At 52.9% G+C, this 23,214-nt stretch overlaps 1 protein-coding gene across 9 annotated transcripts in view; it reads left to right on the top strand.

Annotated features, from left to right (window-relative positions):
* Window positions 1-23,214, top strand: part of CLEC16A (C-type lectin domain containing 16A) — a 210,302-nt gene that overhangs the window by 98,226 nt on the left and 88,862 nt on the right. For 6 of the 9 annotated variants that reach the window (XM_051847427.2, XM_051847426.2, XM_051847430.2 and 3 more), the window contains 2 exons: window positions 2,860-2,895; window positions 7,266-7,386. In XM_051847427.2, the coding sequence (XP_051703387.1) occupies window positions 2,860-2,895; window positions 7,266-7,386 (157 nt within the window). The remainder of the gene's footprint in view (window positions 1-2,859; window positions 2,896-7,265; window positions 7,387-23,214) is intronic. The other 3 variants (XM_051847428.2, XM_051847431.2, XM_070065000.1) reach the window with 1 other exon arrangement.

Genomic DNA, 23,214 nt, shown 5'->3' with positions numbered 1-23,214 from the left:
ACTCCTGTCAGTTCTGTATGTGGATTTTCTCATGTGATCACTCATCTTAGCAAGGAAGGTAAGGCAGGAGGAGGTTAACAGATTTGCTCTAAGTCACCCAGGTAGTAACAGCCAGGAGTTGGCCAGGCAGTGTGGCCTCCAGAGCCCAGACTGGAGCACCATGACACCACCCCCCACCCCCAGCCCCACTGAGAGCTGCACATGGGGCTGTCCAAAACACAGTCTCCAGGAATCAGAGTAGAGGGTGAGGTAGAAAAAGGTGGTAGCGGGGCATTTGGCCAGACCCTTACCGAAGCGGCATGGGGCCAGGACCCTAACCCTTCCTGGGGAGGGAGGTGGGACAGACGCAGAGAGAATGATGCTTAAGCCAAGACAGTGCAGGAGTAGCCTGAGGCCCAGAGGTGTGGCACGTGGAAGCATCTCCAAGGAGGTGGCCGCAGCTGGAGCCAAGTAGGAAGTGGTGAGGCTGTAGGGCCTTGACCATCACCTGTGAACGCTGTTTGCTAACATCACATCCTGCTGGCTTGGGACAGGTGGTTCAGAGCCACAGTAGAGAAATGAGAGAAACAGGAGGCCGTGTGTCCACTCTGCAGCCTGTGTTCACAGAGGTAGCTTGAGGACTCAGCAGCCAGCACTCGGGCTGCTCTCGGGCGCTTCGTGATGGTTATTCTCTCTCCCCTTGCCACTCAGACCTCACGAAGTCACAGGTGCCAGGGTGAGCCGCCTGCCTCCCTCCCAGATGGGATGCACAGCTCCTGGGACCTTGAGGTCTCTTGTCTGCCCAGTTCACAGAAGCAACTCGCAACTCCCGGGGTCCCCGGGCAGCAGAGCGACAAGAACACCGTGGGCACCCCAGAGCAGAGGCGTCTCCTTTACAGAAGCTTCCTCTGTGACCGAAGAGCTGCTTTCTGAAGGGGACTTTGGCCCCTCACCTCAGTCCAGTTCCTGTTGCAGGGCAGCTGTCTGGAATCATCCGGACGCTTAGCTCTTCAAGGCCATTTCCGAAATCAGAACACAGCAGTTTGCTTTGAATTTCAGCTAAAGGAAGTGTATGGTTTAGCAAGCAATTGAAGGCTTATGTGGTTTGTTTCAACTTTTTTGCTTGTATCCAAAGAGCATTCTGCTTTACCTCTTTGGAATCAAAGGTTTTGGAATCAAAGGTTTTTCTTCTTTTTCTCTTTCTTCCCCCCACCAACTAGAATTTTTAAATTTTGTCAGAGGTTGGTCATTTTCAGAAATCCCACCCTTTGTTTTCCTTCAGGAAACAGCAGAGAAGCTCAGGCAACCCTCACTGGCAAATCATTCATAACTCTTAAAATATCCAGTCACACGTTCATCAGAGAGCCGCTGCTTCCCTACTGTGTGCCGAGTGCTTGGCTACACCGGGGGTAGGGACGGGGTAGATGTCCCTGCTGTGTGCACCTGAGAGGTGAAGTTCACTAACAAGTAGACAGATAGCAGGTGTGAGATCAGACGGTGGCAGGACTCTGGTGGAGGGAGGCCTGACGTGACCAGGGCTTGAGGAGCCATCAGTAAAAAACTACCCTGCGGGCAGCGTTGGTGCTGGAAGCTGCGAGGTAATGGACCTGGACTGAGAGTTCAAGGACGCCTTCGCAGACAGGAGCAGCACTTGCAAGGTTCCTGAGATGCGCGAGAGCCAGTGAGGGGAGAGCAGGAGGGCGGCCGGGGAGGCGTCTGCCCCGAAGCCCTTCCCCCTCTCGTGCTTTGTAAATGACCCCGTGTGTCCTTCCATGTCACGGGTTTGGTGAGCTTTTTCTAGGAGCAGGCACTGTGCAAGGCCCAGGGCTGGAACCGTGAACAGATAACGTTAAGACTAAACGGGCCTGCGTGCCGCTGAGCCGTGCTGCCAGGGAGAGCCCTTGCGGGAGGAAATGAAGGTCACCGGGACCCTGGGTCCGATGAGAACGTTCAGGCAGAACCCTGGACTTGGGCTCCCCGTGTGGAGCAACAGTTAAGGTCACCGACTTGCTAAGCAGACCGACTCTGGTAGGGTGACCTTGAGCAGGTTCCCCAACCTCCCTGAGCCTCCGGTTGCCCGTGATTTCCTCTCAGCTGCTGCCCCAAGTAGGCAGGACAGTGGCTGTGAGGCAGGGGCGCAGCACCTGGCGGACGGCGCAGGAAGTGCCGGCCAAGCAGCAGTGGAGCATTGCAGCGCGTCAGGTGGGCAAGACGTGGGCTCTGTGAGCATCCTGGCCTCCTGAGGTCCGCGTCTACAGGACAAACAGGGAGTTAGGGAGAGGAGCTTTTAGGTGAATGTCCAAATCTGAATGCAAGCACCAGCCCTCTTTGTACAGTAATCTTGGAAACCATTATTGAAATAAATGTGTTTGCACTAGGCCTAATTTGTCCCCATATTCTGTTTCCTGTAAAACCACAAGCAATTTTTGTGTTTATTGCTATTGACCTTGAGGAAATAGAATATTTTGCTTTTCTTTTTGGATGTGCATTACACATTGAAGAAAGTACAATAATATCGCATGAAGTTTTGAAAGGAAAAGGAAAAAGCTTCCCACGATTTCGTCTCCCTAGACAAACAGTAGTGGACATTTTCCGTGTCTGCCCTCATCTGTGTTCACATCGTGCTCCCAGCACTCCGCCCCCTCTAGTCCCTCTTCCCACTGCAGCACAAGGCGTTTCCCATGCCGTGGTACGGCTTTAGTAAGTCTCATTTCTTAGGACTGCACCAAGATTCAACTGGTGACTTCTGCTGTAATTGACTCAGACATTTGCCTGCTAGTAGACGTTTTGATTGCTTCCAGTATTATATTATTCTCGACTAAGCTGTAATGAGCCGCTTGGTGAATATAGTGTTTTCTTTCTCTTGAATTATTTCTTTAGGCTAAGTTCCCAGAAGCGGACTTTCTGGTTCAAAGGGTAGGAGCATTTTTTTGGTGCCTCTCTGCACATCGCCAAATTGCTTTCCCAATGGGCCGTGCCCATGTCCCACTGCTTCAGCTCTCTTTTAAGAATGACTGACTTTCACAGCCATTCCCCAGCCTCTCGGGGCTTCTAACCTGGGTGACTGTCGCCGCCGACTCTGAGCAGCTTGCAAATGTGGCGAGAGGAAGCAGCAGGGTGGGAACTGAGTGTGTGTTCCAGAGCCAGTCCCAGGCTCAGGCCTCACCTGTGCCCCACGCTCGTGGCCCCCTCGTGGCGGATGGCCCATCGGTACTCCGTGTCTGGAGCGCAGGCCTGGGGAACTCGTGTGTTTCCTTAAGCCCCAGAGAGCCAAGGTCTGTGTACCTCCAGTGCTGTCCTGCTGCCCCTGCTCACTGGACACGTCCCTGGGCCCGCGGACTTGCCGGTTTTCTCGCGGGCGAATCAGAGCAAGGACACTGGAGACGCCTCCTCTTTCTAGTTGACTTTGTTTAGCCGCTGCCCCTTTCCAAGTCTGTAGTCTCCAGAGCCATCTTCCTGGTCTTCTCTGGAAAAGTCCGAGAGAGTAATTTCTTTTTCCCTTTTAGAAATACTTTCAGATTTGCATCTTTATTTAGCAACAAAACAAAAAGCTCTTGATGAAACCCTAGGTCTTAAGCCTTCAATCTTTTGAAAGCCAAGGAGTGTGCATGGGCAGACATAGACTTTGGAATCCAGTTACTGGCTGAGTGACCTTGGACAGGCCGCTTGACATCCTTGGCATGGTCCCCTCTGTAAAATGGGGAGCACACAGGGTCATTAACAGACTTGCATGAGATGACACCGGACCACCCCAGACAGCACCTGGCAGGCTGTTACGCCTTGACGGGTGGTAGGATGGATTGTACGGCCCTTGTCCTCATGTTGTTGGTTTGTTTGTTTTAAATTTGTACTCATCTACTTTGATTTTATTTGCAAGAGAGAAAGAGACAGACAGGAAATCTTCCATATGCTGGTTCACTTCCCACGTGCCCACACCAGTCAGGGATGGATCAGGCCAGAGCTAGGAGCTCAGAACTCAGACTGCATTTCCCATGGGGGTGTCAGGGACTCCAGTACTTGAGCCATTGTTACTGTTGCCTCCCAGGGTACATGCCAGGAGGAAGTTGGGTTAGAAGTGGAGCTGTGGCTCACACCCAGGTACTCTGAAATGGGATGCGAGTATCCCAAGTGACATCATTATTAACCACCTACCAAACACCTGTACTGTCTCAGGATTTTGTGCGGTTTTTTTGGAGCTGTGGGGTGGTCAACAGGCCTGGCAGACTTTTCCAACCCCGCCGTGGGAGCTACTTTCAGTCAAGTGGCCCACCCCGCCCTGTGGGAATTCACTTTCTTAGATTGGGGGCTCAGGCTTCTCATGTACTCTTCCCTCTCTTAGGAATTGGGGCAGGAACCAGGGCAAGAATTGGGAGATTTTATTTTATAGTTTAATATTCTATTTTATGTTTTCAGTTATTTTATTATTGTTATTTGTATTCCTGGAAATACCTTCCATTTGTCTTTTATAGAGCAAAAGCAGATGTTTTACCAAAAAGGCCTACATTAAGAGCCAAATTCCTAACTCCTGTTATGTTTGTTGGAAAGCTTCAGGTTTGCAGAGTGCTGGCTGCAGAGAGCCACACACGCTTCTATTTTCTCTTTCCTGGCTGTGGTCCTGCTGGAGTTCTTTGCTCTGGCCCCAGAGAAGAGTGGAGTTCTGACGCAGAAATGTAGCATCCCCTTGGCTTGAACCTGACCATGATGGGCCCTTTTCTTTGTTTCCTTCATCCCCAAGATGACTCCTTTGAGAGACTGTACTATCAAATATTTCAAGTGTCCAGCCCACATCTTACGCTTTGTGCATCTGGGCTGGCATTTGGTCCAGGGACACAGGCCTCAGAGGTGACTGAGCTCAGACCCAGCTCAGCCAGCAGCAGCTGTGAGATGTGAGCTCATTCTGCCCTCACAGCTCCACCTCTTCTTCCACGAGACCTCAACGCTGCAATCAGGTGCCTACCATTCCTGGCCTGGCACACAACAGACACTTAATAAATAGAAGGCTTTTTTAAAAAAATTTTTGGGGGGACACCTTTGTTTTTTTCTTCTGATGATTGCAGATATCTTTTTGAAGACTACTTGTAAACACTATTAAGAAAAGAGAGGGAAATTGTGACACAGGTGTTAAGCAGCCACTTGGGGCACCCACATCCTGTATCAGAATACCTGGGTTCAAGTACCCCCTTTGCTCTGACACAGCTTCTTGCCAGTATGTACCCTGGGAGGCAGCAGGTGATGGCTCATATGCTAGGGTCCCTTCCAGGCTCCTGGCTTTGGCCTGGCACAGCCCTGGCTGCTGAGGGCATTTCAGAAGTGAACCAGAAGATGGAAAATTTCTCCCTCCTGCTTCCTGCCCAACCCCACCCCCCACTACCAGCTTTCAATAAATAAAACTTAAAAAAAAAAATGAAAAAGAACAGTCAAATCCAATACCGAGGTTGGCATTAGCACCCGCACCACCACCTTCATTAAAATATAAACCTTATCTTTTGTGCTGTGTGGTTCACAGAGAAGACTGTGTCGCTTCCAAATAGGCCCAGGAAGTAGGGTGGCTTTCCCAGTGTTCTGTGTCCACAACATTAGCATGGCTAATTAGCATCCTTAGCAGCTCTAGGCTGGCAGTAACTGATGTACTTTCTTTTTTTTTTTTTTTTTTTTGTTTTTTTTTTTTGTTTTGTTTTTTTTTTTTTTGACAGGCAGAGTGGACAGTGAGAGAGAGAGACAGAGAGAAAGGTCTTCCTTTTGCCGTTGGTTCACCCTCCAATGGCCGCCGCGGCCGGCGCGCTGCGGCCGGCGCACCGCGCTGATCCGATGGCAGGAGCCAGGAGCCAGGTGCTTTTCCTGGTCTCCCATGGGGTGCAGGGCCCAAGCACCTGGGCCATCCTCCACTGCACTCCCGGGCCACAGCAGAGAGCTGGCCTGGAAGAGGGGCAACCGGGACAGAATCCGGCGCCCCGACCGGGACTAGAACCCGGTGTGCCGGCGCCGCTAGGCGGAGGATTAGCCTAGTGAGCCGCGGCGCCGGCCCTACTTTCTTGTTTTTGGAAGGCGCCCTGCTGTGTTAGGGGCAGCCTCCCCTTCGGCCAGGACTCGGCTCTCAGAGGTGCGCTGGAATTCTCTGTGCAGTTTGCCTTAGGGAGGGGGCTTTGTCCCAGCACCTTCCTCTGTGCCCAGCCTGCTGCCTCTCAGGTGATGGGGTAGCCACCCCAATGGGGCACTGTGCTGGCTGCTTCCCTTGCAACATTGTCTCAGAACCTAGTAGCCCTGCAAGTGAGCCCTGCAATGCCCGGCTCACAGATGAAGACAGTGAAGCTCCCTAAGGACCTTGCCCAGCACAGCGGAGCTGGGAATCCCTTGCAGATCTCGTCCATCTGACGTAAGCTGGTTTCCCTCCAGTGTTCCGTCTCAGTTGTCCCCATCTGCTCTGTGCCGAGGAGAGACCTGGGCTGCCCGTCTGCTTCCTGGCTCTGGTCGGTGGCAAGCCTGTTCCGGGGCCGAAGGCTGCTCTCTGCACACACTTTACTGGCTTTGAGGGACTCTGCTTTTTTTCTGCTCTCTGAAAATGTCTGGTGGCCACACTGGGTTCTGACCAGAAACCTCTTCAGTGGGCCAGGAATCCTGGTGCTGGGGGAGACACCTCTGCCACCAGAGGCCTGGCCAGGGCGGCCCAAGGGGCATTTGGGGAGCTGCCGGCCTCCGCCATGCCAGCAGCTCTACCCGGCACAGTCGCTGTCATAGGCCAAAGGGGCCAGGAGGTGGGGGGCTCATCCAGGGAGGAACAGGGCAGGGGTCAGATTTTAACTGGATCTTCCCCCTTGGGTGTGTGTCACCTTCTTCTGCCTCCCCCAGCTTCACAGTCAGGAACTGGAAATGCTTGTGATTCGAGTCTCCCCACCCCTGACTGTGTAGCTGGAGAAGCCTGCGATTCTAGCTGTCCCTCGAGACATGGCTGTGGGCAGGTGGCTTCAGCTTCTTAGGTTGCCCCTCTGTGGAGGGAGGCTGACTGCTGGGCAGGGAGCAAATGGTGAAGGTCACATGACTCTCGGAGGCCAGGTCCTGGGAGGTGACAGGTGCTCAGTTGTGGTGACTGACCCAAACCCGAGCCCGTAGCTCGCTGGGAATGGGCTGCCCCTCTGGTTGTCTTGCTCTGAAAGCTCCAGAAGCACTGTACTGGGAGAGGCAGGCTTTGTCCCACGTGTGTGTTTCTTGTTAAGTTAGGAGTCCCCGGTAGGGGCATCTGCAGAAACTCCGCTGCAATTTCACCCTCTCACTCTGCACTGTCTGCCCAGGCCATCCGGGTGTTCTTCATGCTGCGATGCCTGTCGCTGCAGCTGCGCGGCGAGCCTGAGACCCAGCTGCCCCTGACTCGGGAGGAAGACCTGATCAAAACCGACGACGTCCTGGATCTGAGTGAGTGGCAGGGCCCGGGGACCGGGACGCTGCGGCGCTCACCCCCACGTGCCTGGGAGGGCCAGGTCGCAGCCTGCGTTCTGTGCCGCCATGTGTCTGTGGCCCTGGCTAACAGGGTGCATGTCCTAAGGGGCCCCAGATTCCGGGCCCCTTGAGGCCAGTTCACAGGTTCTGTTCTTTGGAGACCAGGGGGTTGCTGAAACGTCTGTGCAGAGTGGGGGATCCAGCAAGGGTGGCACAGCCCCTGGCTCCGTGCCCTCTGTGTGGCCGCGGCGGCCCCCGCCCAGTAGGTCATGCGTATTCAAGGTTTTCTGTGTGACCCTAGCGACAGAAGGACTCTTCTGCTAAAGAAAGCTAGCTTGCAGACAGCAGATCGCCTGCACTTAGGTCAGGATGAGGGCGTTGGGAGCCAGAGAAACGCGCTCAGCGGACAGCCTGGGGCTGCTGCGTCAGCACGCCTTGCCTCAGTGGTCTCCTATGCAGTGTGAGGCTGAGAGGCAAATGTGTCTGTGGACACAGAGCCGGCCGTGTTTCCGGAACCCTCCGTTCCTCCCGTCCCCAGGGGCCTGTGTGTGCCCTCCGTGGACAGCAGGGTTTTTGTTCTCTCAGGCATCATGGTGCTAAAGTTAGGGGTCTTTGGTTGTAAGAGATAGAAAACCCGAGTTAGGCTGGATTAAGGAAGAAGACCTGGCTGCTGTTCCTGGAACGACCACGACTGACACCTTTGGGCATGGGTGTGCCTGGTGCTGAGCAGTGTTGTGTGGAAGCTGCTGCTCCGACCTTCACGTCCACCTTCCGCAGGAGCCCTCGCACCACATGGGGGCAACATGGCCATCAGCAGCCCGGTGATCACTGAGCCAGCTGAGCAGTCCCGACAGAGCGTCTCCTTCCTTACAGCTTATTTAAAATAGTTTATTTTCATTGTATTTGAAAGGCAGAGAGACAGGCAGAGATCTTCCGTCTGCTGGTTCACTCGCAAAACATCCACACAGCCAGGGCTGGGCCAGGTCAAAGCCAGGAGCCTGGAAATCCATCCTGGTCTCTCCTGCTGGTGACAGGGACCCAAGAACTTGAACCATCACCTGTTGCTTCCCAAGGTGTACGTTAGCAGGGAGCTGGACCCGAGCAGGGACTCAAACCTGAGGACTCCAGTGTGGGATGCAGACCCTGGGACTTCTGACCACCCCTGTGCTGCTCAGTGGTCAGAGAAACGTGGTCCACTGACTGCCTAGGCCAGAGGCCCATGGCAGCTGTGGAGCTGTGGTAAGGCCAGTCCCTTTGGAAACCATTGTCTAAGAGTGAGGAAGGAGCAGGCGCTCAGAGGGAAGTCACAGAGGAGGGATGCCTGAGGCGGGGCAGGCAGAAACGGCAGGCGGCCACTCCGTGTAGGATCAGTGTTCCTCCAGATCAACTCTATTGAGGTGTCATTTCCACAGAGTAAAACCCGCCGAGCATTCACGTGTAATCATTGAGATGTGACAGAACTGGTCAGTATCGTGGCTCGCAGTCGTGCCGTAGAGCCCTGAGTGGTGGCGTTTCAGCCAGACATCCCTGCCCTGCTCCGTGTGCCCCGAGCAGATCCCGGACGCCGCCACAACCTCCCGTTCCTCGCCTGCCTTAGGTGATAGGGCTGGTTTGAGGAGTGGGTGAAATACAGCATGCGTGGTACGGAACATGTAAGAAGAACCGCGTAAGGTGACCAAGGACGGTGCCTCGCACATGCTGTGCTCAGCACCGTGTCAGTTACAGGCTCGAGTTGGTGAGCTGAGGCTCCTGCTGAGCAGAGCACACCCCCACCCCCCCCACCCCCAGGAGCTCGGTGAGGCAGGGGCAGGAGTGGGGCTCTGCTGGCTGGCTCTGTTTCTGGCCTCCTTGCTGTTCCCTAGCTCCGTTCCTTGGAAGAACAAAGAAGCTATTTCCCCTGTCCACGCCATGCCCATCTCCCTCGGCCCTTCCACCCTCGAGAAATGGCCACAGGGCTTTCTGTAAGGATGAAAATTGATTGCATTGGCTGGAGAGAATCACAAACCAGTCTTTGTCTGATTTGATTCAGGACGAGAAAGGGAAACAGCTTGCCTTAAAGGAGCCACTCCATCAGGCAGCAGGAATGTTTGCGCCGTGAAAGGGAATTAAATTTTATGCTGGGAACTCACATTCCTTCTCCTCCCCCCAGGAGTGGCCTGCTGAAAGAAAGGTTAAAAGTATTTCACTTATCAATTTTAATTGATTAGATTGCTAGTTGAGATCACTTAACTGAGCCTTTTTGGGTAGTTGGCCATTAAGAAAGTAATGGCTGTCTGTCTTTACCCAGACTGATTGCAAATTATGCCTTTTGCTAAAGAGAGCAGAAAAGACTAGGGATTGTGGATTTTAAAAGCACATAGCACCAGAATAAGATGTGCATGTGTTGTTGGTTGTCTGTGTTGTTGGTTGTGTGCGTGTGTTTGTGTGTTAGAGAGAGAGAAGTAATAAATGCTGGGGTGTCCAGCCTACTATTAGGGGAGAAATCTCCATACTTTGCATTTCACAAAATGCCTTCTATGAATACAAAAAATAGAAGCACCATGGGTGAAGGGCAGGTGAAGGCATTCCTAGCTGCTAAATGACCGAAGCTGGGCATGTTTATGTCTCTCCCATGTGCTGGAGACAGCTGACTCAGGGAAAAATGCTTGGGATTGGTCAGCTTTATCTAGCTTGATATGGTCTGATAAGCTTAAAGGAATGGGCTCCACACAGCAGGAGGAGGTGACGGGAGTGTCACCCTGTGTGGTAAGAGAGCACACCCCTCTGGGCCAGGGGTGGCAGGCCTGGCACAATGGTGGCTTCTGACAAGGAGCAGCAAAGATGTGGTGACCCTGTTCAAGCAGAGGCCATTCTGTTTTTTGCTCCAGGGGAAGCAGCACGGGGCAAAGGTCATGAACCTGCAGCCCAGCAGACTGTGCTGAAGGGAGGCGGAAGGGAGGAGGAAGGAAGGGCAGAGCAGACAGGGGAAGGGAGGGAAGGGGAATGTCGGAAACGATAGATTCGTAAAGAGAATGGCATCGTGAGTCTCCATGTTTCCCCAGCTGCAGCCCCACCGTCTGTCTTTAAAATGCCCGCCCACCCACCTACCCAGTGTATAAAGCAGATGGGAGACATCACAGTGTTGCACTGACAACCACTTCTCTCTAGCAGATAAGGACGTTGCGTTCCTCTTCTTAATTGAATTGGGTGCCACCGTTTGCCTATGGAGAACTTCCCAAGTCCCAGCTGCTGCTTTGGGCAGCCCCTCCAGCTGAAGCCTGTGTGTTCCCCTGTGCTGTCAACATGGCCCGCTGACATGATTTTGCAGCCCTGGCTGTAACTGGAGTAATCTGATTTGTGACACACACACACAGACACACACCCAGGCTCAATGGCTTTCACTTTAAAATGACTTTAAAAGACCTTCCAAGAAAGGCTTTTGAGAAGTTCAAATGAGATAGTGGGTGTAAAGCACACAGCACAGGCTTGGTGCATGATAGGTGCCTGGGGAGTGAGAGCAGGAGTTTGTCCCTGCTGCATCTGTTGAATGAGCGAGATACAACTTGTACTGCCAGGCTCCAAGGGGATGGCGTTTTCAGCATGAGTAATGTCTTCAGGAGCATTTCCGGAGGGACTCAAACCACTTCATCCCTTGCGTGATGGCACTGTGTGTTGAAGTAGGAAGGACAGCCCTGGCTGCGTTGGCCAGAGGGAGGGTGCTGAGCTGACCCAGGCCGTGGGACTCATTCATGGCAGCGCGCCTGGACAGGATTACTCAGAGGACAAGCAGGCGTTGAGGAGAGGGCACGGATTCCTGCCTGGGACCGGCCAGAGGGCCTTCTGAGAGGATTCCTACCAGTTCCCCAATAGCAAGTGATCCTGGTGGAGGAGAAGTCATCGTCCTGACTTCCTGAAGAGACTCTGGGTAACCATGCATGTCCAGGTGCCCTTCCAGCCCGTGTCACACGGGCACGTGACGTTCAGAGCATGTGCTGCGCCCTTCTGCAGTGAAAGTCCACTCGTTCCTTCAGCTATTTCTGGAGCATCTGTTCTGTGTCAGACACCGTGCTGGGAACTGGGATGCGACAGTGAGCCACCGCCAGGCGTGGCATGTCCTCCAGTCTTGGGGGGCTGGAACAGGAGGGAGGGAACGGAGCAGTGAAGGAAGTGAGAGCATGCCTGCTCACAGATGGAGGGGGCTCAGCAGAGTGAGAAACCAGGGCCGGCCCGTGCCAGAGGATCACCGGGAGGAGGCCTCAGAGGCTGGGGAGGGAGGGACTGGGAGGGCCTGGGGGCAGATCCACAAGTGAGGACAGCAAAGGTGCAGCTAAAGCGAGAGAGCGTGGCGTGTCCCAGAATCCTGTTGGAGGCCGCTGTGGCTGCAAATGAGCAAGGAGGCATGGCGGCTGGGATGGGCAGATCTCAATTCCAGGATTCTCCCCAGGGCCTTCTGTCCTTCAAGGACGCTTCTGGACCCGGCCCTGCCCAGGCTGATGGCTACAGCAGAGGCTTTTGCACTGTGCTGAAGGGCTAGAGGGCTTGGGAGCCAGGCTGTGCCCTTGCCACTTGGCAGCCATGTCATCTTAGAGCCTAGGGCTCCTGGTGCCTCCATTTCGTCATCTGAGACCGGAGGTGTCGGGAGGAGTCAGCGAGCGAGTGCATGTGAAGTGTATGTGTAGAACCGTTCCTGGTACAGTTGCAGAGAGGCCAGGGTGGAGGTTGGGCTGAGGGTCAGCACCAATGGGCACAGGGAGGCGGGACAGGCGGGGGACTGTTTTGCAGCTGACCCTCGATGGCAGTGTGAGAGGTGTAGGTTGACTCTTAGCTTTTGTGCAGGGGGCAGGGTTAAGGATGGCAGTCTTGGGCTCAGAAGGGCCAGGTCTGAGGAGCTGGGCCCCTGGGCAAGGGGTGCTGTGCGGGAGCTTCCCAGGTGCTCGGGGCAGTCAGAGCTTCCTAGTGTTGGCCCTCAGAAACAGTTGTCCATGTCACTTCATAGATTTCACCACTGTGGGGTTCAGTAGCCTGTACATCAACGTGCCATACACTGAGATGTCCCACACAACATTTCCACCATCGCTGCGTCTTCCACCTCGGCGTGGTGTAGCCTGGTTGCCGGCTTTTCCTCCAGAGACACCCCCCACCCCCGGCAGCCTGTTCGTGGCGTGCTTCCTGTGGGCTGAGAGAGGGGCCCGAGCCTCCGGAGGGAGGTCTGCAAATCTTGGGCGCTCCAAGGCTGCTGGCTCACCTGGGCCTGGCACTCTTCCTAGCTCGTGGGGCCTGGAGAGCCCCATTGTAGAGCGCAGAGCAGTTCCCGCACCTCAGGGTTCCCTGGCCCAGCTGCAGTGAAGCAGGACAGAGCTGCTGGGCCTAGGGTTGCTGCGTTTACTTTCTTCTTTTAACCAGGCCGCGATTTGTTTGGGAAAGAAAGTGTTTATGGACTGCCATTTTAGAAAATGAAGGACATTGGTAATACCAGGGCAGGCGGTAGGGAGGCAGCCTTTCACCGTGAGGGTCGGCTGGCCTGCCTGCCTGTCTGCCTGCCTTTTTCTTTCTTTTTTTAAAGACTTACTTGTTTATTTGAAAGGCAGAATTACAGAGAGAAAGAGAGAGAGAGAGAGAGAGGGCTGGGGCAGGCTGAAACCAGAAGCCTGGAACTCCATGCAGGTCTCCCATGTGTGTGAGGGCCCCAGGCATTTGGGTCGCCTTCCACGGCTTTTCCCAGGCAATTAGCTGGGAGCTGGATTGGAAGTGGAGCAGCCGGGACCCGAACCAGTGCACATGAGGTGCTAGTGTCACAGGCAGCGGCAACCATGTACCCACATACCGAGCTCTCATAGGGGTGTGTGTTTAAAGAAATGCAAGCACAGACCAATTACAGAACAAAAACCAGCCTGCCTTCTAGAGCTCACCGTCTGGCGTGGGAGGACAGGCCCCACGAGCTAGGTAGAGTGCCAAGCCTGGGCGAGCCATCAGCCTTGTGTCACGTGATCACAATGCCATGCAGATCCAAGTTGGGTGGCTGCCGCCCCAGGTACTGCGAGAGCAGGTGAGGGGCAGTGACCCCTCTGAGGCCTGATTGGGTGTGGGTGCCAGGAAGGGGCACAGCAGTACCAAAGGTGCTGGGGCTAGCGAGAGCTCCAAAACGCTTGCAGGTAGGGCCAGCGATGCTGAAGAGGATGCCTAGCTAAGGCCGGGCAGTGGGCCGTGCAGGCCCCGTGGGTGGATGAAGGATTCAGGGTTTATCCCAAAAACAGGGAAGGCGTTTTCGGCTGGCTGACATGATCAGATTTGTGTCTCAAAAGGCCCTCTCTGGGCTCTGTAAAGAGTAGATTGATGGACCAGGGCAGTGTTACAGCAAGGAGCTACAGAAGCGCTGTCCACCCAGTGGTGTCCACACGCGGTTTGCACACACCGATTTCTCCCAGCACACTGTCCTTGAGTGCCGCTCTGATCTGGGTACAGGGCTCTTCATCGCATGGAGGCCCATCCTGTTGGGTCCCTGGGGCCCAAGCCACTGCACCTTTGAAGACGATCGACAACTGTATACCGTGCCAGCGTGCTCACCTCCTGGCAATGGCGGCTGCTGTGGGCCTCCCCTCTGTTCTCCTGGGGCTATTTCTAGCCCGGGACTTGCCTCTTCAGAAGAGCTAGGCAAGCATATAGAGGAAGTAGCCTTGGGTCTCAGAAAAATGTCAGATGAACCTCAGCTCTGTTTCTGTCTGGCTGTGCAACCTTGTACAAATCAGTTTACCTCTCTGAGCCTCAGTGTTCTTACTGATAAAACAAGAGCAGAATAATTGTAAGGGGGACATCGAGGTGGAAAACTGCCTTCCTCAGGCCGACACGCCCACAGGTGTAGTCTAGTGGCCCATAGGGTGTTTCAAGCAAATTTTGTGTGTGTTTACCAACATTTTAAAATCGGGATATTTTACTGTAGAAACCTAGCTGGCTGTCACTTTGGATATTAAAAGATCTGGCCATGTGGGGCATGTGTCCCCACAGCAGTAGTTGGCAACCTCCTTGCATGGGGTGAGGAGCGGTGCCCATCCCTACAGCACCCCCTGTCTCCAGCCATGAGCCTCCACTGAACCCAGGCCTGTGTATCCAGCTCAGCCTCTCAGGTTTGCCCTGAACACAGCCTTGACTCACACAGCCTCGCCATCTCAGTTGGAAGTTGCCCCAACCTGGTGGCAAAACACTGGGCTCATCGTCTTCCCTCTTTGACTCGAAGCCCACTTGCAATTCCTTGGCTCCACTTGGTCAGCACCTCTAGTCCTCCCCTCCACACATACCCAGGTCTGATGATCTCTCTGAGCCCCACCCCTAGTAGGTGATGTCATCTGCCACCATCTTTCACCAGGGCTTTACTGTAGCTTCTTATCCAGTGGCTTGCATTTGCCCTTTCCCCTACAGTTTACTCTCAACACAGCAGGGCTCCTTTTAGATCTAAGTCAGATTAGGTCCCTTTGCTCAGAATGCCCGAATAAAATATGGAGCCATTTACAGTGACCCACAGGATGCACCTCGTCTGACACCACCTCCCCCGCCCCAGCCTCTGTGCTGTTCCTTAGACACACCAGGCCTGCTCCCGCCTCGGGCCTGTGCTCAGGCTGCCCCGTCCGCCCTAAACCACTTGTTCTCAGAACAAGGACGTTGTGCGGCACTACAAGGCCCATGGAAGCACATGCAGCAACCAGACTCCAAGTTCTTGATCCGCATTTGATATCCAGGCCCGGTCCCCCCTCTTTGTGTCCTTCATTTGCTGATGACAATGAACATGAACGTGAACGTCACAAGAGACCTAAAGGATGCCTTCATCCCACCCTAGTTCCTAGCATCTGCATGCTTCGTTCCGGCTCCCTTGCAGGCGAGAGCTTTTAGGCAGAGTGGAAGTCCCTGGCCGTCTTCACCTGATTGCCTGGAGATCCGTTTCCAGCCAAAAGTATTATGAAGCTGCCCAAGCAAGTTACGTGTTTTGATTCTAAGTTCATGAAAATGTGAGCTCATTGATTTGTTTTTCTTACAAGGTCAATGATGGTTTTTACGGTCCTGTCAGTTCTGGAAAATTCTCTATGTTGGCCTATTTTGCTGATGGTTCAGTCATTGTCGTGTGCCTCATCCAAGCAAAAATGAAAAAATAGCATAAATCACAAAGGCAATGAAAAGTCCAGAATGTGGAACATTCTAGAAGACAGCTAACCCAGGCTTTCAAAAATGTAAAGTCTAGGAAGACAAAATAGGGGTTCTTAGATTATCAGAATGGAGAGAACCACGACTGTCTACCTGGATTGGATCTTGGATTGAGAACGTTAGTAGCTTTAAAGGGCATTTCTGTGGAAATGCAGGGAATTTGCATATGCATTGTAATTGAATAATGTAATTGAGATCCATATGACAGTTCTTGGGAATTTTAGTGGCATTATGTTTCAGTGGGAGTATGTCCTTGTTCTTAGGAAGTTGGGGCCAGTATGTTCAAGGGTAAGCAGACGCCTACCTCTTTGGAAGGACTTAGAAAAGAAGGGTGGATGGAAGACCTCTCTCTCTGACTCCCTCTCTAACTCTGCCTTTCAAATAAATAAATAAATCTTTAAAATGAAGAAGAGTGTGAGTTGTGGGTACAATGAGAGAGGAAGCAGATGTTGCTGAATGCAAAGGGTCTTCAAAACCTTAATGGGAAATGCAGATTATGAAAAAGCTACACGTGGATTTCATTATTTTTGGCACCATAGTAAACTCATCTTTTCTTAATGTTTTTAACATTTTTTTTTCAACTTGTTAGAAACCCTGTGTCGAGGGCTGACTTTCACTAGGTTGCAGCAAGGGAGCTGTTCTGCTACAGATGAAACGCCAGCGCAGAAGCAGGTCGTCCTCAAATGGTTTAGCACCAGGTTCTCCACGAAAATAGGTCGCGTGATGGGCAGGAGAGTGGCCCCCTTTCCCAGGACGAAGGGCTGTCCACACCGGACCCCATTCCTGATAACTAGCCGCTGACAGGGACGATGGGGGCTGGCTATCTGAGGCCAGCCAAGGCTCCTTTGGTGCTGCTGTGTCACTCTGCCTGGGCGGGAATCTGACTTAGAGGCGTTCATTCATGATCCCACAGATGGTAGCTTCACCCCAAGCACATACACCAGATGTCTGAACCTGTGGTTCCTCTGTACCGAGCAGGATTACCATGGCAACAACACATCATCAGTAGGGCAAAACTAACCTGTCTCACAACGATCTAAACCCAGCTCATGTTCCCTGCTAGCGGGTGAACATAAACTCATCATTTAAGTCCATTTTCCACAAGCTTTTAAAAAAAGATTTATTTATTTATTTGAAAATCAGAATTACAGAGACAGAGAGGTCTTCCATCCACTGGTACACTCCTCAGATGGCTGCAATGGCTGGGGCTGGACCAGGTGAAAGCCAGGAGCCAGGTTGGCAGGGGCTCAAGCACTTGGGCCATCTTCTGTTGCTTCTCCCAGGCCATGAGTAGGGAGCCAGATCGGAAGTGGTGCAGCAGGGACATGAACTAGCACCCATGTGGGATGTTGGCATCATAGGCAGTGGCTTAACTTGCTATGCCACAGCACAAACCTCTCCACAAACTTTTTAAGTGCCCTTGTATTAGCAATTGATCAATCAATGTGAAGGGCATATGTGTTTTCATTGTATTATTCTTTAAAGTTTCTTGGAAGCTTAACATTTTTTCAAAATAAAAGGTAAAGAGCAGGCATTGTGTTTCAGAGGATTAAGCCACTGCTTGGGTCACCCAGTGCTCATATTGGAGTGCCCTGAAATCAGATCCCACCTCTACTTTAGACCCAGCCTCCTGCCGATGCTCCTGGGAGGCAGCAGATGATGGACCGAGAGGCTGGCTAGCTGCCACCCTGGCTCCTGGTTCGGGCCTGACCCAGCCCTGGTGTTGTGGGCATTTGGGGAGTGAACCCATGGATGGAAGACCTTTCTGCTTCTCTGCTTTTACAATGAATAAATAAATCTTTTAAAAAATAATAAATACCTTAAGGAAGACGCAAGAAAGTTTGAATTCTTGGGACCGGCACTGGGGTATAGTGGGTAAAGCTGCCACTTGCAGTGCTGGCATCCAATATGGGCGCCAGTTCAAGTCCTGGCTGCTCCACTTCCGATCCAGCTCTCTGCTATGGCCTGGGAAAGCAGTGGAAGATGGCCCAAGTCCTTGGGCCCTGCACCCACGTGGGAGACCTGGAGGAATATTATATGTTTTTTTTTTTTAAGATTTATTTATTTGAAAGGCAAAGTTACAGAAAGAAAGAGAGAGGGAGAGTCAGAGATAGAGAGATCTTCCATCTGCTCATTCACTCCCCAAATGGCAGTAATGACTAGGGCTGGGCCAGGCCAACGCCAGGAGCCAGGAGCTTCCTCTGGGTCTCCATGTGGGTGCAGGAGCGCAAGCATGTGGGCCATCCTCTGCTGCCTTCCCAGGTGCATTAGCAAGGAGGTGGATCAGAAGTAGAGCAACCGAGTCTTGAACTGGCGTCTATGTGGGATGCTGGCATTACAGGTGGCGGCTTAACTTGCTACCCCACAGCGCCAACTTTTGGGAGTGTTAAATGTGTAGGAACTGAGTTCTTGGATCCATAAAAGCCTGAGTTTGAACCCCAGCTCTGGGGTTGTGTGAATTAGTTCATCTCTCTAAGCCATTCCTCCTCATCCGTAAAGAGGGGCTGATAGCACTTGTGGACCATCCTGTAGATTAAGAGAGAAAATCTTGGGGCCGACAATGTGGTGTAGTAGATAAAGCCACCGCCTGCAACACCAACATCCGGTATGGGCACTAATTGAAGTCCCAGCTGCTCCACTTCCGATTCAGCTCCCTGCTAACGAGCATGGGAAAGCAGTGCAAGAGGGCCCCAGTGCTTGGGCCCTCGCACCCACGTGGGAGATTCAGAAGAAACTCCTGGTTCCTGGCTTCAGCCTGGCCCAGCTCTGGCTGTTAGAGTCATTTGGGGAGTGAACCAGCAGATGGAAGATCTTGCTGTCTTTCCCTCTCTCTGTAATTCTGCCTTTCAAATAGATCTTTTTAAATAAAAGAATCTCTAGAAAATGCTAGCATTATAATTAGCACACACTCATCACACTCAGTATACTCAGTAGCGTTCATCACCTTGACTGTGTGTTGGGCAATGAAAGATGTACTTTTTCCCTAGAAGGTTCTCTGTAGGAGTTCTGACAAAGCAAAGCCTCCGAACTGTTTTTGTCCAGGGGACACATTGAAAAGTGGAGGAAGTCATTTCAGGCTGGTTACTTAGAAGATAAGTTTCTTGGAAAGATGACTTTCAGGAACCTGGGTGCTAACTGATTGGAGCAGAACTGAAACCACAGTGGGGGGGACCCACATTGCTCCTTTCGGGCTGTTTAGTGCAGGCATCCCAGGGTGGGGCCCTGGGGAAGTGGCTTGTTGAATGCTGTTGCTGAAGTGGACTGATGCTGTTCACGCGAAACGCAAGAGGCAAACACGTCTGTGGCCTTGGAAGAGTTGGATGACGAGGCAGGTGTGATTTGTGGTTCTTTGGCCTGCACCCCCCCACACACACACATATTTTGTCTTTATTTATTTGAAAGAGTTGCCGGCACCGTGGCTCACTAGGCTAATCCTCCTCCTTGCGGCGCCGGCACACCGGGTTCTAGTCCCGGTCTGGGCTCCGGATTCTGTCCCGGTTGCACCTCTTCCAGGCCAGCTCTCTGCTGTGGCCAGGGAAGGCAGTGGAGGATGGCCCAAGTACTTGGGCCCTGACCCCATGGGAGACCAGAAGAAGCACCTGGCTCCTGACATCGGATCAGCACGGTGCGCTGGCCGCAGCATGCCAGCCGCGGCGGCCATTGGAGGGTGAACCAACGGCAAAGGAAAACCTTTCTCTCTGTCTCTCTCTCTCTCTCACTCTCACTGTCCACTCTGCCTGTCAAAAAAAAAAAAAAAAAAAGATTTACAGGGAGGCAAGGAGGGAAGCAAAGAGAGGGAGGGAGGGAGGGAGAGAGGGAGGGAGACAGAGAGACAGAGATATCAAGATCCATTCTCCATCCATCCACTGGTTCACCCCCAGATGGCTGCAATGTCGGAGTTGGGCCAGGCCTAACCCAGAATCCTGGAGCTCCACCTGGGTCTCCATGGGAGTGCAGGGCCCAAGCACTGGGGTCGTCCTCCACTGCGTTCCCAGGCGCACTAGCTGGGAACTGGATGGAAGTGAAGCAGCTGGGACTTGAACTGGTGCTTGTGGGATGCTAGCGTTGTGAGTGGTGATTTAACCCACTGTCCCTCAGTGCTACCCACCCCCCCGCATATTTTGTCTTTAAAGGCAGCACAGCCCACATGAGGTCTCTCAGCATGTAGATGTTTGGGCACCTGACCTGCCAACTTGGAGTCACTCCTGACCTCCTGGAACTTGATGATTAGGGGCTCACCAGCTCACTAGTCTCTGCGCCTCTCGTCCCCCAGCCAGGCTCTCCGCCCTCTTCCCTATGCAGCGTCTCCCAGGCAGTTGCCCAGTTCCTGGCGCCTGCATCTGCAGCCTCCTGCAGGACACAGCCTGTCTGCCTGGGCTGCCTTCCCAGCCCCTGCTCCCCTTGCACACGTAGCTGATGGGCACTACCACCTTGTGTAGCCCTAGTGCCTGGCACAGTGCCCGGTGCGTAGTAGGCACAGGAAAGAGGCTTTGTTGGATTGAACCGATTGACGCTCGAGCAGTCACTTTAATTATTCATCAACACTTAAAGACTCTCATTAACATGAACGTGGTGTTTCTCAGTGTTGTCTGGAGTAATTTGAGGCAGTTGGACTGTGAGTTGGAAGAATGATGCTTGTTCATTACAATACTTAGCTTCCCAGTGCATTGAACTCATGTTGCTCCTTCTAAAAATATAGGTTGTCTTAATTCAACAGCTGAGCAACACCAGTCATATCAATCTAAGAGCTGAAATACCTCTCATTTCCCTTGTTTTTCTTTTCCTTACCCCACTTTGAAACTCGGATTCTGAATTAGACCAATCAAAAAAAAAATCATGTTTGAATTAAACCACCAATTCTCTGAGGAAATGGAAAACATGGAATTAACAGCATTTCCCCTTTCTTTATGAATTAGACTTCTTCTCTGTGTGCTTGATGAATAATGTTGCTGGCCACTTTTCAGAAATGAAGTAGAAATATGGAGAAATGAAATTTGTATCTTATAAACTGACTGGAAATGTGATTATAATACAGCTGTCAGTTTTGCTCAAGTGGAAAATTTTTAAGGAAATCCAATTGCAGCATTATTTGGTTCTTTTAGAGCAGGGTGATGTAGCTGCTTCCTGTGTATTGATTATTTGATTGGTACCTGTCTGCTGGACCTCTTTTTTTTTTTTTCTCAGTAGCACTCATTGATGTGGTTTAATGTATATTCCTGTAATCTTTCCCTGTTTTATAAACTTACAATCATAATTGAGCATTCGAGAGAGATGCTCTGCTGAGATCACAAGGTCACCTAATGACTTTGCCCTCTTCTGTTGCTTATGCACTGAAGTGGATCTGGGACGGTTCTGAAAAAGACCAAAAATCGGCTTTTTTTTCCTCCCCTGTACAGAGCAAGATTTCTAGATTCCAGTCTGCGCCGCAGGGGAATGAGGCATATGAATAGTAGACTGGGTTTTGAGCTTTTCCCTTCCTCGCCTATTAAGTGATTGTTTCTGCTTAAAGACATTCTGCACTTTAAAAGCCTAGTCCTTCCCACGCACTTGAAAGTGGGGCCACGGTTAGCAGGAAGGGACCTGGTGGCTTAGATGTGCTCAGAGTGCAGCCTGTCCTGAGGCACCGCACAGCCCTCAGAAGTGGGTGGGTTCTGGATACAGCTGCGCCTCAGGGTGTTCCCCGCACCCGCACCCCGGCAGTGTCTCAGCGCCTCCAGACTCCCCGGCTGTACTTCCTGGGCCGTCCATCAGGAGTGTGAGACGCGGCCGCTGTGCCGAGTGCAGTGCCCGGTGGGACTTCGTAGAGCCCAGTTGACAGAGGCAGGCAGCACAGCATCTGCAGCTCAACGGGCTGAAGAACTGGCTGCGGGTGTCTTAGTCAAACCCCACTCCTCCACGCCAGGTCCAAATCTGAGTCGCGCTCTCTCCTCCCGACAACCAGCCCTCAGCCAGTCCCTCCAGTTCAGGCGTCAAGGAGATGGAAAATCCAGCCCCTTCTCACTGTCTTCCGAGTCAGGACCCTGGAAGCAGCCTTTTCACGGAGCACCGGCTCCCTCCACTGCCCCTTCTCCGCCAGCAGCCGGCCTCCCTCTCGTGAAGCAGGGGTGGAGGACCTTTTCTCTGCCAGAGGCCGTTGGGTCACATCATTCATGGCCATACGAAATGATCAACCTGAAAATTAGTCTGCCATAGATTTATTGGGTTTTGAGTCCCGCCAGCAGGGCCAAACCCGATGACTTTGTGGGCCTTATGTGGCCCACAGACTGGCTGCTCCCCCTCTGTGAAAGTGACGTCAGAGTCCACTTGTCGGCCGGCGCCGCGGCTCAATAGGCTAATCCTCCGCCTTGCGGTGCCGGCACACCGGGTTCTAGTCCCGGTCGGGGTACCGGATTCTGTCCCAGTTGCCCCTCTTCCAGGCCAGCTCTCTGCTGTGGCCAGGGAGTGCAGTGGAGGATGGCCCAAGTGCTTGGGCCCTGACCCCATGGGAGACCAGGAGAAGTACCTGGCTTCTGCCATTGGATCAGCGCGGTGCGCCGGCCGCAGTGTGCCGGCTGCGGCAGCCATTGGAGGGTGAACCAATGGCAAAAGGAAGACCTTTCTCTCTGTCTCTCTCTCTCACTGTCCACTCTGCCTATCAAAAAAAAAAAAAAACAACAACAGAGTCCACTTGTCACCTGCAGGGCCCTGCGTAACATCTATCTCCCCGTCTGTCCCTCACAGTGCTGCCCCAGTCCTACCGAGGTCCAGAGAGTCCCACCCTGCACTGCTGGCTTCCCAGTGGCCTCAGCTCCTGCTTTGCCTCACGGTGCCACCAGTCAGCCTCCTGGCAGGAGTTTGTTGGGGGATCCAGGATGAGGCCTAATGTTGAGTTTCAGGTCATTCCTCACCACAGCCCACTCGCAAGGCTGCCTAAGGCTCTGCCTACACTGTGCTCCTCATCTCGAAGCCATCAGATTCCCACCTACCACCCACCACCCACCACACGCCCACCTCCACCACCTGGCCCAGCCACCAGGGATGACACAGAACCCAGTGACTGCTCGGGCCCCAGGAGGGGAGGAGGCTTGGCTTCTGGCCCCAATAGCTGATCAACCGCAAAACACCCAAACAAATCTCTGGGGAGGCGGAACCAGCAACAGACAGTGTGACCTTTACAGAAGTCTCACTCAGGAGAAAGCTGCCTCCCCTCTCCCAGCCACTTTCCCCAGGCTCTGGCCGGCTCCCTGGCCCTGCCTCCAGCCCAGCCCATTCCCACTGGGCAGAACAGGAAGGGGGGAAGTGGAATAGCACCTTCTTCCCAGCTTCTCTTAGGAGGGACAGCTCTGTTCAGTGCAGGTGTAAGTGCCAGGAAGTGTTGCCACTGGAACCCCAGAGGCAGGTCAAAGAGGCATTGGAAGCACTTCGAGTATGGCAGGATGACTGTTCACTTCTTAAACTCCAGAATTCCCCAGTGAAGCTCTCGCATTCCTGGTGACCGGCACAATAAATGGTGCAGTCCGGTTTCCAGTACATGTCACATGTTGTCTCTGCAAAGCTGTTAAGGAATGTACAGAGTACTGAGCTTGGGACATTTAAAAACTTAAATTGTCTTTTCCACGTGGACCTGTCTGGAAACACAAGTGGACATTGGTTTGC

Source organism: Oryctolagus cuniculus, chromosome 19 (genome assembly GCF_964237555.1).
Source record: "Oryctolagus cuniculus chromosome 19, mOryCun1.1, whole genome shotgun sequence".
In the NCBI taxonomy this organism is placed as follows: Eukaryota; Metazoa; Chordata; class Mammalia; order Lagomorpha; family Leporidae; genus Oryctolagus; species Oryctolagus cuniculus.
Note: the sequence above shows the minus strand (reverse complement) of the source record. Positions and strands in the feature narration are given on the sequence as shown.